Raw genomic sequence first — 19,235 nt, forward strand, 5'->3', positions numbered from 1 at the left:
TTGAGGAACAACAATAACAACAAAAAAAATTAACAGATTAAAACCAGATCCATACTGTGTTTCTGGGAACTTGCTGTGCCACACGGCCCTGAACCTGGGCACTGGCTCCAGAGGGCCCGGTGGCTGGATCAGTAATTTACAAAATCTGTTGGATTTTACAACCACCTCAACTTGAACTGAGGACAAACTGCTGAGCGAGCGCCGATCGCACCGTCTGGAGCTTCAAACAGCCTTTTTGGAGCAGGGTCTTGTCTAACATAATGCCCAAGTGAACACTCACACCCATCCAACAGTCTCGTTTCTTCCCGGTCGAACACACGAGCAGAGTGGTGGTTTCCTACATCCCTGAGCGTAGAGTATAGGCTGAGGAGCAGTATCAGGGCACTGCAGGGCTGTGCCGATGGATCAGCTGCGGGGTTTGCCGTTGGACAGGAACAACAGACACGCTGTACCTTGTATTTCCTTCAGGTCAGATCCAAGAGTATCCGCGCACAAGGTGGAACGTGGAATGACAAAATGAACACGGGACTCAATGGTATTCTTTGGGCAAGTTTGAGAAGTAACAACCAAGCTCAAGTGCTGGCAGACCGAGTGGGAATGGACACACAAATTCAGACAGCTGAGGTTATCCCAGACCTCTGAGAGAGCCACTGTTGGCATTTCGTCCTTTCCTGGCCTTGGAACTGGGCACAGGAACAAGCCATGGCTCCAAAGCCATCCTGCCTCGCTTCTTGCTGTTCCTCCATCCACCCGACCAGCTTTAAGGCCTGCCTCAAATGCATGTACAGAACAAGACAAAAAATGTCTTTGTCGTCACTGAAGTGGCACAAAATTGCAAAGACAACACGACGGGAGAGGTGGTGAAGCTGTTGAAAAGAGAACTGAAATAATTTAAAAGACAGTGCCCTATTCTCGTTACTGTCAGCACAGAGGAGGTACCTTGACAAGGGCTTTTAAATACAGCAAAAAACAGACGGACTTTTCAAAACAACAATCCTTGCCTATTCTTATTTTGTGCATTTAATAAAACACTGACCTAGCAAAGACATTAGGAACTATCTTATGTCAACTGGGTTGTTGACATAAAGCTACTTGACCTATAGATCTCCAAATCAGGGGCCTTTCCCTTCACCTTGCTTGGTTTGTACTGAGCCAGTTGTGCTGCAGGTGCGACAGGATTTTTATTAGGGGTGGGCTTTAGTATCTGGGTTTGGGTTTGGGTTTTTTTTTTTTACACATTTTTAGTGAAAAATCCACATGAGACAGCATGCAAAGCTTTTGGGCAATAATCCATTTTGCATTTTTCCTATCTGACTGGTTTATTGCACATTCAAACATACTGAAAGGATTAAATACACTCTATGAACAGGTTTGACTTCGAAGCCATTTGGAAAATCCAGGGTTGTGGGGACTCTGCTACTCAGCCCGGGACCGTAGGGATGCTGTCTGCCAACTGTTGCACATCCCAACAACCAGAACTGCAGAAACTGGTCTCCAAGTGCCAAAAGATCCCTACAGAACATGGGGCTGAACATGCCTCTCCTGTACAGTCCTGCAGGATGAGCATCTTTAGCCACCCCGTGCAAATCTCACAATATGGTACAATTTTACACCTCCGATGCGACTCCTGACAACAAATCACAAGAATTATGGTCAATGGCAAAAAGAAAACCACAAACAAACAAAACAGAGAAAAATGCCAGGGTTTTGACAAGTGTCTACTTTCTGTCCTATCACAGTTTAAAGCTATTATCAAATTCAATTAAAAAAAAGACAAAATAGAAGTATTCCAGTAGACATCTCCTAAGGACAGTCTCTTACCCAGCTGAATTTCAATGCACTATTCTATAAACATCTGTTAAGTGTTTCAGTCATGAATCTCTCTAAAAATCAGGCTTCCAAAAGAAAAAAAAATCCTATACAATCAAGTCTGCTTAAAAGACGTGTTTGATAGATAACTGGGTCTCTCTGAAGCCATGTTATTTGTTAAAATAGTCTCATCTTGGTGTGCAAACTGGAAAAATGTTAGTGATTCAGTGTCTTAGCTTACAATACGAGATGTAACCAAAAGTATGTATTCTATCACCATCTGTTAAAACCAGGTGGGGCAGGTGTTATGGTTCTTTGTCTCTTCTATGACACATCACTGATAACTCCCTCCGGAGAGATATCTTCTGCTAATGGGCCACCTAACCTCACTGCATGACTCATAAAATCACATCATCCCATTGTGAGATGCTCTGCCCAGGGGGGGAACCAAGCATTCCTGCCTGGATATAATCTGAAGTTTGGAACACCACAGGCAGCCCTTACCTACTGGATTCCCAGAGGACAAGAGCTACATAATCATCACTGGACCTTCAGAGGAAGACCAGACCCTTCTACAGGATCACAGCTTTGACAGAACCATAGCTACCACTTCAAAGAGGACTGCAGCCACCACTTAATCAGACTGCTCCCAGCACCCTGACCAACAGGGTGTCAGGTTGTATCCTGACTGTCAGGTTAAACCAGTGTTTCTGTATTATTGCCTTGTTATATATATTTATATATACTAGTAAAGAACTGTTATTCCTATTTCTCGTATCTTTGCCTGAAAGCCCCTTAATTTCAAAATTATAATAATTTGGAGGGGAGGGGGTTACATTTTCCATTCCAAGGGAGGCTCCTGCCTTCCTTAGCAGACACCTGTCTTTCAAACCAAGACATTCAGGTATTGGATTTGCTTTTGTTTCCCCTGTGTTAGAGAACAAACCTTTTAATATTAGTTTCAGATATTGGAAAAAATAGCCTTATATGGTTCTCTGGAGAAATTTTCATCCCTATGGAACTGAAGGCATAAATTCTTCCAATAGCTTTCTGTAACATTTAGAATGTATTCCCCTTTTACCTCATCTCCAAATTTTACATTGTTCCCCTTTTACCTCAATCTCCAAATAAACCTTTCTCAAGGCCAAAAAATTTGAAGTAGGAGTTTGCTCTGTTAACTTGACTTTTAGTGATTTCCATGTGAGTCTTAGAATTTAAAGTCACACAAACACATCTTGGGTAAAACAGTGGCACAGAAATCACAGCTTTGGGATTGAATGGAATTTTATCCTGTCTCCTCCTCACAAGGCTTCTCTGCAAGGTACTTACATCTGAACAAACTATGGAAAGTAATTCTGCAAGAGGAAAGAATTGTTTTCATGTGCAAAACAAGTAGATTTCAGCCAGGAAAACCAAAAAGAAATCATACAATACCGTTTAAGCTGTCCCAGATTCCTTCACTTTTCTCAAGGTGGGCCACAGCTTCCACTGGGAGCTTCCTGCTAAGGCAGAACTTGGATTTCTTTACCTTTCAGTTAAGTGTTCATATGGAGGTATTTTCTGCTAGAAGTTTACTTTTTAAACAGATGTTTAAAATGTGCAATGCAAATTCTGGTGCCAGTCAGACACTCTGCACCTGCTGGACTCCACAAAGGCTCAAGCTTGATTTAAGACAGACTAACCAGGTGCACCTACCAGTTGCAAGTCCTCAGCAAATTAAGCTCATTCTCAAATACACTTTGATTCTCCTATTAAAAAAGCCCCACAGGTTGCTGACCCTATCACAATATGTGTTACAAATCTAGCAGAATATCCTGTGTAACCAAAGCCAAATGCTGAACTTGGCTGCATTTCATTTCAGGGAGGATGGAAGAAGAGGGAAAGGGTTATTGTAACAAAGGGGAGAAAATTGAGCTGGGAACCACCAAGAAAAAGCCCCGACCCTCCCCCCCTCATCCACCAGCGGTGGAAGGGAAACAGCCCCATCTCTAAGTTGTCAGAGTTCGGATGCTTCAGACAGCTTAGCAGGAAGTTCACAGCAAGCTTCTCCTAGCTTTTGATTTGGTGGTCCATGAGCTAGCATCTGTTTCCTTTGGTTGCTTTTTCACTCCACAGCAAACCCACACGTCTCTTCCACAGCTGTCAACAGCTTCTCATAAAGCTTCTCATATGACTCATAAGGCGGAATGTCAATCCGGTTAAAGCTGCAGGGAAAGTAACAGAACATTGATGGATCTGAAGTGCTTATTGGGGGAAAATTGTAAAGAAGCTACATATAGATAGAAATTGTAAAAACTCTCAGCTGCCTCATTGGCCAAAGCAGGCAAGAAGAAAAACAACTATTTCTACAGCAGGAACGCACAACTTAATAGGGCAGCGTTTGGCATGAGGAGGAGGAAGAGGCAGATGCAGGAGACTTGCAAATAAAAAGCAACACATCAGGCAGGCCCACTCCCTGCCCTGCCTGCAGACAGTCTGTGCTGCTGCTGACACCATTTCCTGCCTCTGATGGAGTGAGATTTCCGTGCAAGGGCTCAGGCTGTGCCTATACTGCACCAACAGCACGAGCTTCCAACATTTGACAACACTTCTTTGTAACAAAGAAATAAAGAAATAAACTTACAAATGTCTCACTACCCAGAATAATCACCTCTGGAATAGATGAAAACCACAGATAGTATAGAAGACAAATCAAGCTTTAAGAAAAGCAAATTCTTTTGCTGGCTGCAGACTGCAGATATGTCCAAGCTAACAGAGCACACTTGGAGTCATCCATGTGTATCACATGCCTAATCCCTACCCAGGACACACAAGACAAAGGGAGAGGAAGCAGAGTGTTTTCATCTTACCAAGTGTGGGCTTTTGGAAGGTTGTCTGTGTTTGCATCTATTAAATGGATGGTAAACAGTCTGGGTCCTGCAGCGCCTGTAGAACCTTAGACAGACATTCTAGTTAATGCACTTCAACAAAACATCATTCACACACACATATTTTGCTGCTTATAAAAAGGCAAGAGAGGAAATTACACTTCCAGCTGCAAGCCTAAGTATGTCCTAGGCTAAATCTGTAGAGATATTAGCAGCTGATGAAGGGATGGCAGAAGAGATAGAGCTGTTTGTGACAATCATTTTACAGACTGGTATTTTGGAAAGCTGCTAAATTTGATATTAATGAAGCTGCACCATCAAAAATGAAAATGCTTAAGTGCAAGAAGGTTTTCCTTGTAAAAGAGAACTAGTATTTTAATTCTGAACATCAATTTACTGTCAGCCAACAAATGCAATGTGATCAGGAGATCACAACAGCCAAGGACACTGCCACCTTTTTGATAAAAACCTGCAATTTTCAGAAATTTGCTCTAAAGCCTAATGGTTTGTTGCCAAACACTGAAGGGAATACAATTCTCACATAAAAAAGTTCTTTAGTCAGCCATTTATCTCTGTGCATGTTCACATGGAATGATTTGAACATCAGAGCAGAGAGTTGTAGGAGACTGACGAGCCAAAATTGACAGCAGTCAAAGCACTGCACAGTAACAGATGTACCAGCTTCCATCACTATCAGCAACAGCCAAAGTGTTCAGCAGCAGCTGAGCCGCTGACAAATGTAAAACTGCTCTCCGGCTCTAAAGTTTGCAAGTAATTGACTTATCCAGTAATATGCTGATATTTTACAAGGGGCCTGTAAATACCACACCACTTTTATCTCTTTCTCCAACCACAGATTAACTCAGCCTCCACATCAGTCACCTTGTAAAGCCTTGAAACCTTGAAGTGGGACACGCGTCGAGCCTGTCACAAACTGCAGCAGCCTTGCCCTTCTTTCTTCATCAAACGTTTCCACTGCTTGCCAGAACCACTTGACGATGTTGCTGTCAGCCATGCAGTGCTTTAGGCGGGTGTTGGACTTCCAGTCATTCAGGTCTATCTTATCCAGGCCTCCTATGATCAGCTGTTAAAAGATTAGAAAGTACTTTAAAGTCCAGCGTCATTTCATGTTTGCAGTTATAAAAACACATCCAACCACGTCACGAAGCCTGGCATTGTTTAGGTGCTTCACCCACCTTTTTGGTGTGAGGTAACATTCCAAAACAGTACAGAACTGGCAGTAAATCTCTCCAGTTTCACTGCAGTGAAACTGACCCCAAGCAGTGCTTTACCAGCATTAGAACTTTCACAAGCAACTAAGAGTCAGAAGCCCATGCAAGAATTGCTTTGTTAAATCTGTGCTCCCTGGAAGGTACAGCCTGTCTTTATGAGGGCACAGCACTGCTTTGGAATAAGGCATGTCCTCTGCTGTGGCACAGCATCATTGCCCTGCTGCAGGATTGTCCTATACCAGCCAATACCAGCTACAATGGAATCCTGCTCGGCTTATGGGAACATCTGAGTTGTGTTGTTGTTCCACAAAAAACTACAAAAACTTTTCATCTCTTTTTTCACCCCATTTGTGACAGTCTCTGACACAGACCAGACATATCACTTCAATCTCTTTTTCAGATGACACCAAGTTGCAAAATACTGTAAAAGGAAGTTGCTGCTGGCCATGCATTTAACCACCTCCTGTGGCAAAAACAAATAAATAGCACAGAGCAAACTTCACCCCTCAAAACACAACGTGTGTCATATTCTAAATTTCCCATAATATTCCACACTGAGGATCCCATTTCTGAGAGCTGCCCTTTAGCAGCTGCCTTGCTGTGCCACCAAGACAGCACCCATTTACACTTGCTGACATCATTAGGGTAGTTGTGACTGTTCTGACGTGGACAGTATTGAAATATTTAATGGATTTTTAATCTGCCTTTTTAAGCAAATGGAACGCAAGAACGTTGTGGGATTAATCAAAATGCATGACTGACTAGCACAAAGCTAGTGCTTTCAATACCACAAATGCTGAATATTCCACAGCTTGCCTTATTTTTTCTAAAACGTAAAACCAGAGGAAAAATTGCTCTTACAGGAATTATTTTAAGAGGTAGCCTTCTGCACCTCAGGATTTAACAAGAAAACAAATTAATTTCTTTTCTATATGCGCAACCCTTCTATTTCTGTAAACCAATCCTTGTGTGCACACAGAAACAGCCATGCATGAAAAGTCACTGGACAAAACAGATTCTGGGGTAAATAACTATTGCCAACAATTCCTCAAACTTGCAGTGTTTTCTCCTTCTCAGACCACCTGCCTTAAGCATTAGTCCTTGGATAGACACCATGGTGTATTTATCTTTCCTATTTAAGTAGCCTTCTCAATAATATCAACCCAAAGAATGTCTAGAATAAACCTAAAAAGGTTTGGTTAAACAAATCCTCAGCTTTCTGGTATGTAAAATGGAATTGCTTGTTTTGTTGACTGTGGATCAAACAAATGACAAAACAATAATCCATGTGGATAAAACATACCTCAAGTTCCTTCTGGTCAAAAGGCTTAAGGAGATGTTGAGGAATAAGTTCATTAAAACCTTTCTGCAGAGCTAGGAACTGCGCCTCTATTCCTCTCATGAACCGCCAGTTCACATACAACCTGTGGAGGAGGAAGGAAGAAGTCAGAGGTGATGAGCTGGACAGGACTGGGATTTTTACAGCAGACTTGGAAAATGCTGGTTTTACAGAGGACCTGGTTTTAATAGACACATTTTGTATTATGAAAGAAGTGCTTATCCATTCCTTTTTCCATCAACAATTAACTATTGCACCATCAACAGAAAAAGAAAGTACCATTCAGAACTTCATCTTCCCAGGTCTTCCAGTGAAAACATTAATGTCATTTATGACTCAGGTGTTTCCACCCAAAAAAATTATTTCATTAGTTTCTCTATATACAAAAATTCAATTTACTACCCTCTTCCCACTACATTTGAAGGACATATTTCTGTTTGCAATACCTGACATATTCCTTCTTGTTCTCTTCTGTCACTGGAATATTCCTGCCATTTGGTTTGAGTTCATGCTGTAAAATCCTCCCGAAAGCGTTGTGTTCCACACAGAACGTATGGTCCAGAACTGGTGTGATATCGTTCTCTCTGCCAATGCACAGAGCATAAACTCAGTATTTTTGGGATTTTGTTAACTCTCAGTGGTGATGCTGACAGTTATTCGAACACCTAGGTAGTCTTCAGGCTAAACCTTAGTTACTACCTGCATTTCACACACTAGAGGAATATTGCCACCAATTTCTGTATGGTTTAGTTCATGTTGAAGAGCCTGATATGGGATATTCATCTAATTCTAGTAGAACTCAGGATACTGGATAAAACCCTATATACGTAAATATATACACACATAACATATACATATAGACCCAGCAAGAATCTGCTCTGCTGTCACGTATCTGTGAAGCACAGAAGAGACCACACATAGAGAACTTCATCATCAGTAACTTTAAATACAAATTCAAAACAGCATTTAGGAAAAGAAACTGAGATAATGCAAAGCAGTTCTGAAGAGTCCCAAAGCTACACTGAATGCTGGATCTTGTTCTGTAAGCATACGGAAGCCCAAATCACTCCCATTTATTTTCATTTTAATCAGAGTCGGGTTTCTTTTGAAGAAGGCTGTACTTCCCCTCAGAGCTCTGTCCCGAGTTTGGATTTTGATACTGTGATATTCTACCACACCCATGCGACCTTTAATGATTTAGTATTTTTATTGCAAGGAGAGTTTGCAATGAGAACTTTTCATCAAGTACCTTTGATACATGAAGAATAGTTTAATGACTTTGTACAGACTGCCACCATAAAGTTTTTTGCAAACTCCTTCTGTAAAGCATCTCACTATCGCCAACAAACTACCCCATTTTCTCTACAGCCAGACGATTGCTAAATTCAGTACTTACAAGATCCAGACTAAACTTTTGTGTAATTCTGGGTCAACAGATTCCAGATCGGAGAGCTGGATGGGTTTCCCCAGCAGCTGTTTGTAAAAGGGAACTGTGAACCCCCCGTTGATATAGTGTCCATGGAACACAGCCAAACCCATTATCCGACCAACAAAATGGAAATAAGACAAATGGTCCTGCAGGGAGAGACGAGAATCAGGCTTGGGAAGACACTGACATCTTGTGGCACCCTTGCTGGTTTGTTCAGTGTGAGTTACCTGCAACCCTCTGGGCAAGAGCAGCCACTGTTTTTCCTCACAAAATAACCAAAAGCAAAGCATTTAATAATTAAAAACCTCAAAGAAGTCTCTGTGCATTACCTGATTAATAAATTGTATTCAAATCCTCTAGACCTCTGAAAGGGCAAAACTTGGAGAAAGAAAATCCCCATGAAACCTACAGAACCAAGAAGACGAGGATTCCAAACAAATTAGTTTATTCTTTGTTTAACCATCCAAGTGTATCTACTCTTGAGGAAGCAGTGTGCTTGTTTCCTTCATTTCTTTCATGTTCCTTTTAAACTAACTTTTGAAAACTGAGGTATAAGTCCTATGGTTGACATTCTTCCAATCCATCTCCCTCACCTTCCAGTGTAAATGTCAGGAAATGTCATGACAGGAAGAATTCCCTCTACTAATACAGAACTGCTGCTCCTTTTAGGGTCTGCATCAATACAAATCCTCCAGTAAGAAAAAAGCAAGCACAGGAGCGTAGTGAGAAAGGGCAAGCAAGGGATACATCCCTGAAAGTCATGGGGTGGCACTGCTGGGAATGAAATGCTGTGTGCACAACCACCTGTGTTCACAGTGAAGATGAATTTCATCTGTCTTGTCTTCTCAGAATCACTGTGCAAACCAATCAGTACTGAGGAGTCTCAAAGAAATCAGATATTTATCAAAGGATATCATGCTTTTAATTTCTGAACAAAACCCCTCTGCTTCATACTATGTCAATATAGGACAGTAACACTTCTTATTCTGATGTACCCTGGAGTTAGGCTCTTCTTGTGGAAGAACAGCTGTAAGAAACTGCAGAGGACATCTCTTAAGTAGGAATATTGCTGAGAAATTAGTACTTACAGGATTGATAGAAGAGTCTGGGTTGATTTGCAGCATGTAAATATTATCTGTGGAGTACTGGAAGAGTCCATAGTAGGGATTTAACATTTCATGGCATAGTAAATACAACCACTCTCTGCAAAAAAGAAAAAAAAGAGTGCAATTTGCACTTAAGTTTTAGATAATACAATTATTGTGCTTGATCAGTTACAAAATACTTATTTCAAAATTAGACCATCTTGTGCTGCTCTCCATTTGTAGACCAAAAAGGTGTGATTAAAACCCCACAGTGTCCTACTCCACTCAGGGCAGACTTGGTTTAGTTTAGAAGCACTGAATTAACATCAATTAGAGAAGCTACAGCAAGCTGTCAGACAATGCCATCAACTAATTGAGTCTGAACAAGCCACACTTCCAAAAAAGTCCTGCCTTTGTACAGAGTTCAGCTATTTGGAGCCTACGAGATCTGCTTCTCTGCAACCTATACAGTATAAGGAAATATTAAAAAAATCTGTTGATTAGAATCAGCTCAATCACTGGCGATCTTTAGAAAAGCTGTTTTTCTGCCAGCTCGGTGACTGCTTTCAGCAGAGGCCAGAAGGAACAGAGACCAAGTGCATTAAAAGGAGGGGTTGGGTAAATTTTCTTGGTAACACACAAGGACAGGAGCAGAACTAAAGCTATTTGTGACCTCCCAAGTCACCATGATAAATACCCCTTTGTTGTTAAATTTGGACACCATTCCCAGGTCCAAAATATTCTGAGTGAACTATCAGTTGTAATGCTTAGAAGCGGAGCTATACTGATCTGAGTCAGTTGCAACTAATGGGCAATTACAAAAGACATCAGGGCAACAGGATGTCAACAGTGGAGACACCTAAGGTTGCCTCGGATAAGGCAGCTCAGAATGTTCCAGCTTCTTTCCTTTGTCCAGGGATTGATCACTGAAAGATGCCTAAGTGGGGAGCTTTTGTGGATTTGAGGAATTTCTCCGTGAATTTACACAACTCTGAGCCACCACAAAGGTGAGCGTTTTTTCAGTGATGCTACAATCAGCTCCTGAATTTCAGATCTGATGTGACCCACAGGGAATTATTGTCATTTTTAAGAGGGAGGCAAGTCCTCACTAAAATTTTAGCCTTTGTTTAGGATTAGTTCATCTCCACTCCTGCTCCAACAGATCACAGAACTCTCCTGAATGCGGCTGAGACATAACAAAAAGGAACCCCTACCCTCCTGCAATCCATTTGTGGGAAATCAGAGAGGTGTGTTTAACAAAACCATTCCTGTGATCTGGATGTGACTTCAGGGTCTATACACTCCCTGAGAGACCTCACAATTTGAGCTGATCACACTTTCATAACTTGCAGTGGCACAACTGTTAAATAACAAGCTTCCACTTTCCAACCTACCATAAAAAGAGTGAAGCTACAGCCACTTGTCTATAAACTAGACCACAAATAATTAACGTATCCCATTAACAGGTAACTTGAAAGGGAATGGTATCAACCATGGGGCACTTAAAGGACAACTTTACAGTTAAGAGGTGTCAGAAAACCCCCAAAATCTCACCTTGCTACTCCTCCATAGTCCAGGCCTTCCTCTCCTCGGAATTTCACCATAAGCCTCTTTTTCAAGTCTTTTGGCCTCATCTTCATTATCTGACGATAGGATTCCTGTATGTGCATTTGTACGATTAGATATCTTATTTCCTTCCTATAATTAAGTCTAATAAGATTTCTCTAATACTGTAAGATTTTTGCATTTCTGTAATACATACATTGTTACTGAACTATAGAAAACATGAGTCTGAGTGCTAATCTGAAGCAAATTCCAATGACTACTGTGTAATGTGGTGGGTGCTTGTGAAGCAAAGTTGTTATAATCACTGATCAGTTTTACTTTTCAGTGACAAAAGCTGCTGTAAGTAGTAAAAAAATCAATCCAATACCTCAAATATTTCCTCTCTGGATACTTCAATGCGACAGTGACCAGCCTGAGGTTGCTGAAGAGAGAGCTCGTGTCTAAGAACTTTCAACTTTTGTACCAAGTCTCTTTCATATCTCTGTGCAGGCAACTCCTCACCCTCTTCCAATGATCCCTCATTTGGAGCTGGCAGAGGCTGCTGGCTGGGCTCTTTTAGCTGGCATTGATGGCTTAGAGGAAAAAAGAATAATATTTATTCTGGACACATAACAATAAGGAATACGTAAAACAATGATGGAAGAAATTATTAAGCTTCTCTAAGAGGAACATGGAGTGAAATGTGTATTCAGCTGGGTACTTCTGTACCATCATTACACTAAATTCAAGGATGTAAGGAACACAGATACTTAAAGAGTTTCAGCATTTTTTAACTGTTATTATATGGGAAAGCACTGTGGAAGGCTCTGGAACATGATCACTGATTGCTGACTGAGCAGTAACTAAAGTTTGTGTGGTATTCTCCCACATGGAGACAACTTTCAGGAGTGCAACACTGAAAGAGACCTCTAATGGAACAAACAACAGCTTTATAAAGGGAACTGTCTAACAACTGCAACTGATTTTATTCCAGCTCCATGCAAAATGAGGCTGGGTTCTCTTGACACAATAAAAATACTGCATCTGTGGTTGTTAAGAGAGAAAGATATACTTGCCCCAAATAGTTGCAGCTTCATACACTCAATTATCCTTATCCATCAGTGCTTTATTCGGGTTGTGGAGCAATTATCTTTTAGATACAGAGATTACCCAGCTGGCTTCAAGCACAGGAAAAAGTCTGGTCTTGGGCACAAGCAGCACTGCCAGGCTGCTTCCAGGGTCAGTTCCATGACGGTTCAGCTGCCTTTGCATGATGCAGAACTTGAGCTTACTAAATCTTGCTAAACCCAAACTGGCTGTGCACAGCATCAGTTGACCAGACTCCAGCTGGCTTTATGTTCCCATTGTCTGGAGCTCAAGGAAGCATGAAGTTAGTCCAGATCCAGCACAGCCAGCACAGAGCTAGAACTGCTCATCCAGACAGACATGAGCTGACTGCTGGGGAACCCCTGGCAGACCCTCTACCCCACACCCAGCAATTCCAGAACTGTGCAGAGCAGAGTAAAAACCCTTCCGAAGAGTCTCAGCAAAAAAACTTAAAATAAAACCAGCACTGAGAACCAATGCTTGGAACCTGACTACAGCACTGGCTGCATCTGTTCCCCAGTATCATTCAGGATTTCAGCCCCTCATGACTCCCAGACCTGACAGGAATTATTTATGAGGCAAAGCTCTTACTTCATGATGTGATGTAGTCGTGGATCTGTGAATTGTGTGGTTCTGTTGTTATGATCTACAAAATATATTCTTCCTGAAACTGTACTTCTGACTTCCCAGCCTGGAGGCAAAGGTCCCAGTTCATCACAATTCACACTGTTAAGGTCTCTAAAGTGAAAAACAAACAAGATGTTAATGCACATCACATCTGAAGCTAAGCAGCCAAACACTAATACACTTAAAAAAATTAAAATCACCTCTTTATTTAGGTTAAGGTTAGAATCCTGACTATTTGACTGAAAAAGCATTGAGATAAGGCTTTAGCAACACATTCACTCACCCCTTTCATCCTGGATAAATTTCAGGTATCACTCTAAGTGCTGCTAAAGGCAGTCACTAACTTCCAGGCAGTGTTTGAATTCAATACATAGAATGCATTTACACCTAAAAAGATTGAAAATACCTAAGGCTCCAGCCACCTAACAGAGGAAAACACTAAGAGTGGCAAGAAAAGGAAGAAAGGAAGGAAACCTGAAGATTATTTTTTAGGCAGAAAACCCATTGTTAATTAAAGCATTCTTTAGACATTTGGCATGGATTCAGAGTTGAAGGCACCACTCTGTGCAATTCCTCACCTAAATCTAACCATGCAACATTTGTATAAATGAGTTAACTGAGAGGCTTTAAAAAGGTAGAAGTGCTTTGAACACCGAAGATGCCTCAGTGTCACAGTGAGCATAAGCCAAGGGGACACACAGGCAGACAGACAAGCCCTTGCTAGGCTCCTTAAAGGAGATTATGGTTGGGACCATTTGCTGTGATCAGCTGTGCATCTGAAAGTCCTGCAGAGATCTGATTACAGCAAGTTCTAACCTACATCTTTGCCTCATGGCAAGGTTAGGCTTTTGCACCACAAGCTGGTAGCATGAAAGTCACCTTTAACTAAAATAGGTGTGACCTGTGACTCACAAGACACTGCTGTGTCCACTTCCATTGCTGCTCCTGAAACCCTGGTTCAAGGATTTGGGAAGAGAAGCAGCAGCACCTTTCATTAGGGTGACCAGCATCACTTGAAGAAGACAAGGTTTTGGGCATGCAAGCCTGACACGACTGACACAAATGAACAACCACTGTCATTTCTTCTTCCAACAATACCAGCTAATCTAACATCAGCTATTTTCTCTCTCTCTCAGCTTTATTTTTCATTTCCTTCCATACACTGAGCTTTTATCACCACTTTTGGCTGCACTACTTTATATCATTTTTCTAATATCCTGTATCACATCCCTCTATTATCCAGGCAGTGCAGCAGCTGAGAGTTACGAACTTCACTCTTGAATCTGGTGTGCAGGTGGCCCATGAAACAGCCCAGATTCAGAGCTGCTCAGGAAGAGCACCAGACCTTACTCACAAAGACCTGGATTAACTGCAGGTTAAGGTCTAAAGAGGCTTTACTAAATTAATCATGTGAAGGATTCAAATTTTCTAGCTGCAAATCACTGGCCTAAAGCATAAAAAACCTCAAACCATTTCAAGTTTAAAGATAACAAGTAATCTCTTTCAGTTATACATAACTGAGCACTAAATAAGCAAAAGTTACAAGTTGAATAATCAAGAAACAATTATTTTAATAAAGTAGTCAGTTTTTTCTTCAATTTGCAGTCCAAATTGTTTTCATACAAAGAAAATGCAGATAAGATTCAGAAATTTGTAGCGTCACCAAAAACAAAGTTACATCAACATTTTAGGAAGAATTTGTCAAACACGAGTTCCTGAAGGGCTACATATATTTTTGCTTTGTGTTTTACATGATTCACAAGTAAATAATTCTTTCTTTCAAAAAGAGTAACTCTTAATGTTTGGTGAAATGGTAACTAGAAACACCCCAAACTATCCCTCTGCTGGGAGCTCTCCCTTTAAATTCAGACAGGCCATTTCATAGATTTTTGCTCTTATAAATCCAGCATCCTGCCGCACATATACACATCAAACCCCCCTGACTTTTAACTATAAATACATACCTTGGTATCCTTGGGTCGTGCCACGTGCTCACTCCAGTCTGTGTGTGCAAAAAATAAACCTGACCCTGTACCGTTGTTCTTTGCTCTATAAAAAAGGAAGGAAAATTATTTTAAATTACGAATCTTAAAAAAAAATTCCAAATAAACAGTTTAAAGACATCAGAATATTTTCCTCCTAGGAGAAAGCACTGGAGCCATCACACTGATCTCTTGCAGCATGGCTTGTTTTGTCCTTGACAAATTTACTCTGACTACACATTTCAACATTCTTTTGAAACTCACAGATCCATGCACCAGCATGTTTTAGTTTGTATTTTCATTGTTAGATTTTGAGACAATCCAAATCTCCAAACTAGATTTCTTTACTCCTAGATTTGGTGTGCTCTTTTCTGAGATTTAAATTCTCCTTAATCTCATCCTTCCTAATCTTCTGTACTATTGGTTTCTTTGTTGCTTTTATATATTTTCCTGATCTTTTCTCAAATGTGGGCTCAAACCTACACAACATGCCAAGGGGGAAGGAAAAAATAGCATTACTGCTCTAGTTTAAAGAGCTCTTTACATTCGTTCTCCCTAGATACACAGCCAAGATTAGCAGTGAATTTTCTGTAACAGCATCATACCACAACCTCATGTTTAATATACCATCAACCCCTCAGTGTATCCTGGCGTAGCCAGCTGCTAATTAGCCAATCTCAAACTCCCATCTGCACTTAGTTCCTTTTCCAAAATGCAACATGAGATGCACGTGGATGCTGCCGTTCCAGCATGCAAAACACCTCAATGTATTAAAAAAAAGGGAGAATTTGGAAGAATGAAACCCTTTCCGTTTTACAGCTGTGGGTCACTCACCGTAGCCTTCAGGTAGCTCAGGTGACTGGTGGCCGTGGGGCCTGTTCTGAGGTGTCTGTACGTGAGCCCTGACCTCTGGCGTGCGGAGCCGCTGGGCCTGGAGCCTCTGGTCCTGGCTGGGAGACTCCAGGAAGCGGCAGCCGCCTCCTCCCGCCGCTCCCGTCGTGTCCGTGTACGGAGCCGGCTCCTCCATGAAGCAGCTCAGCGGCCTCCCCGGCCCAGAATCTTCATAAACCGTTCTGAAAATGGGGAAACTTCAAGAGTTTCCATCACAAGAGAAGTGAATGCAGAAATGACTGTTTCTCTCTCCCCACAACTTCAAGTAGTGCAACTTTTAACCCAAGAGGTGCCATTTTCTTAATGTTTTTATACCCACATTTCTCAGCACAGGTAACAAAAAAAAAAATCAAGTCGTACCCAGTTTAGCCTATTTTCTTCAAGCAGTTATCCAGTTACAACCTTACTACACGTCACATCGATACTTAAGTTTCTAATTAGTTACAGTCTTGCAACATATCAACCACTGTTCTAATTAAGTAAAAAGAAAACAGTCCTTACCCTTCATTTTCCAAAAGCCCTCTGCAGTCTACTACAGAACCTCCTGTGCCTATTCTGTCCCGAGTCTGTAAACTGACTGAAAGAAGAAAACACAAACTCAGGTCAATGAAAGAAAAACTGCATTCCTAAAAACAGCAACAAGCAAAAAAATCCACATTTATACAGGGTAAAATATTAAGGAAAGCACTATCCTACACACAAGAACACATCAATTACCAAAATTTCTTTTATTCTCTTAAAGCATTAATAATTTTTAAAAAGCTGAAGAGAAAACAGAGGGTCATCCCCTCAATTATTTCTGTAAATATCAAACATGTCAGGTTCTACATCTGGGTTTCATGAGGATCCAGAAAGGGAAGTTGGAAAAAAATTGCTCACCACTAGATGTCATCGTAGGGTGAGAATTTGGAGTTTGCCAAATGTATTTATGTATCACTGAAAAGCTGGGGTTGGGTGGGGGCAGTAAAACGTGGGGTAAATTTGCTGTAAAATGAGCATGGCCTCATTGAAATTTGGAAATGGTTTGCATGAGTCAAAGGTATCAAACCAGCAACTTGTAAAATGCCTTTTAACTCCTCCAGATCCTTTTCTAACACCTAAGGTTCCCTCTGCCTGTCACCTTGGCCAAATGCATCATTTCACAGTGACATTCACCCTTCCAGAGATGCAGTAGAAGCCTTGCCAGATGCATTCCCTGTTTTTAATGTTGTTTCCCATCATCAACTGAGAGGAAACAAACTCCTGCATAGGAGTGCAATGAAAATTTTCAGGTTATGTAATTTAATCCCATTAAAATCAAAAGAAACAACACAGAACAGGCACAGAAGCAGCAACTAGAGGAGTTTTTCCCTATGGATATTTACCAAGCAGATGGAATTTAGCTGGGATCATTCTTACCCACTATTTGGCCTCGGACAGCATCGGTGTCTGTGGGGTTGAGTTTGCATAGATCCAAACGCTGGTCTGCAAAGGAGAATTGCAAAAATCAGCCCTGGGAAGGGCTGGGTGGGAACACTATTCACTACTCAAGTACAGGGTATGGAGGGTTCCTGGTCACACCAGGGAGGAATTGCTCTTACATCCAGTATCTTTTAGCCTGCTGATGGCATTGGAGAGGAGTCGGACACACCCCAGGAAGCCAGCTCCCTGTTTCTTATGGATTTTTTTATGGTTCCATACACTGATGGTTATGGAATCTGTTTTCCCAACGTATCTAGAAAAATACATATTAAAAGACTAATTTTAGAAATAACAACCTCTTTTTACTTCACAGAATTGATGCTGTAATTGGTACAAATTCTGACACATTTTAGTACATCGGTCATGCCTCTTTATTATAAATACACAAGTGCTTATGCCCAAAATGCTGTTATTAATGAATTACTGCACAGTGATTTCACACAGCATGGGAAATTGATATTGCTGCAGCATGAATTTAACTACAGCCAGCCTCATTAAAAGCTAAGTAACAAGTCGATTAACGTACAAAACTTTAGAATTTATGGTTCTAATAATTTGAAGAAAATAAATCATTCCAACAAGGACAATTTTCTGTAAAAGCTGGATGGCACTGCTCCAGGAGAGCTCACTAAGCCCTTGTGCTGTGTACCTGCCACACAGATCTCTACAGATTCAAACATCTAAAAGCAAAGTACCACTCTTTATTATTTCTTCTTGAAAAAAAATCAGTCTTCTGAGAAGGCAGGGTTAAATGGGATATTGGGAAGAAATTCTTCCCTGTGAGGGTGGGGCAGCCCTGGCACAGGTTGCCCAGAGAAGCTGTGGCTGCCCCATCCCTGGAAGCGTCCAAGGCCACGCTGGGAGCAACCTGATCTAGTGGAAGGTGTCCCTGGCAGGGAGTGGAACTGGATGATCTTTAAGGTTCCTTTCAACCAAACTGTCCTGAGATTCTAGGAAATGTGACTCTTCTTGCTAACACAAAATGAAGTTGCAGTGCCAACCCTGCACTATTTATTCACTAGATAAATCTCTAGAATACTGTTTACTTATGACCTTACAACCAACTCACAGATCGTAATGCTGGTTCCATTTGGGGTCCAACGTGTTCTTCACAGTGTCAGTGGAATGGCACTGACCTGACCCATCCACAACTATTTTAGCAAATGGGTCAGGAAGTCCTGTGGAAAGAAAAAGGTGCTGTTGAACACAGTCCTTTGTTTTGCTACTTCCAAGACAATGCCATAGAAGCTCCCCCTCAAGAAAGGACAGCTGCCTTTATCCTAAAAGTATTTTAGTAAATCCTGTCTTTCAGGTGGATGCTCTTGGTACCCCCTAGCACAGAGCTGTGAACAGCAGCCTGCCTGTGGTTCCATCAGCCAGATTTTCAGCTGGAAATTTGTGAGCCCTCAGTGTTTCCAACCCTGAAGTCCACACAATCTACAGCTCAGAGTAATGTGTATTCCTGTAGTAATGCAGTGCTGCTCCGAGAAGGGAACCACAGAGCAAATGACACACACAGATGAGCCTCCACAGTAAAGCACCATCTCCAAATAAATCTGATTAATTCAGAGCAGAAAGTTACACAATTAGGACATACTTACTGAAGAAATCTTTCTTTGCAAGATTCTTGGCACATAATACTGCAAAACAAAAAAGTAGATAAAGAAATCTTAAAACAGTAAAAAAAAAAAAAGCTTTCTGGTAATCATATCAGCTAAAATAATACCTGATCATGATTCATAAAAAAACCACCTAAACACTAAATGCGAGCATTGTTTTCTTTATATGGGATTGGAATATTTACATATAAATTTGGCTTTATATTTGCTGCTTTAATTCTATTGTTAGAACACACAGAAGA

The 19,235-nt window shown here is 41.1% G+C and overlaps 1 protein-coding gene across 4 annotated transcripts in view; it reads right to left on the reverse strand.

The window, feature by feature from the left end:
- Positions 1–3,796: 3,796 nt before the first annotated feature.
- The window catches only part of SMURF1 (SMAD specific E3 ubiquitin protein ligase 1), a 41,508-nt gene continuing 26,069 nt past the window's right edge, over positions 3,797–19,235 (reverse strand). Inside the window, exons 2-18 of one of the 4 annotated variants that reach the window (XM_082291796.1) lie at positions 18,976–19,014; positions 18,444–18,552; positions 17,494–17,627; positions 17,312–17,377; positions 16,415–16,490; positions 15,857–16,095; positions 15,005–15,089; positions 13,005–13,151; positions 11,695–11,899; positions 11,316–11,419; positions 9,765–9,879; positions 8,644–8,822; positions 7,694–7,831; positions 7,212–7,332; positions 5,559–5,760; positions 4,659–4,734; positions 3,797–4,013 (exon numbers count right to left, since the gene is read on the reverse strand). In XM_082291796.1, the coding sequence (XP_082147922.1) occupies positions 3,914–4,013; positions 4,659–4,734; positions 5,559–5,760; positions 7,212–7,332; positions 7,694–7,831; positions 8,644–8,822; positions 9,765–9,879; positions 11,316–11,419; positions 11,695–11,899; positions 13,005–13,151; positions 15,005–15,089; positions 15,857–16,095; positions 16,415–16,490; positions 17,312–17,377; positions 17,494–17,627; positions 18,444–18,552; positions 18,976–19,014 (2,135 nt within the window). In that variant the 3' untranslated portion in view covers positions 3,797–3,913. Of the gene's footprint in view, positions 4,014–4,658; positions 4,744–5,558; positions 5,761–7,211; positions 7,333–7,693; positions 7,832–8,643; positions 8,823–9,764; positions 9,880–11,315; positions 11,420–11,694; positions 11,900–13,004; positions 13,152–15,004; positions 15,090–15,856; positions 16,111–16,414; positions 16,491–17,311; positions 17,378–17,493; positions 17,628–18,443; positions 18,553–18,975; positions 19,015–19,235 lie in introns of all 4 variants that reach the window. The other 3 variants (XM_082291795.1, XM_082291794.1, XM_082291793.1) reach the window with 3 other exon arrangements.

The sequence above is a fragment of the Coloeus monedula genome, assembly GCF_965178545.1.
Source record: "Coloeus monedula genome assembly, chromosome: 16".
In the NCBI taxonomy this organism is placed as follows: Eukaryota; Metazoa; Chordata; class Aves; order Passeriformes; family Corvidae; genus Coloeus; species Coloeus monedula.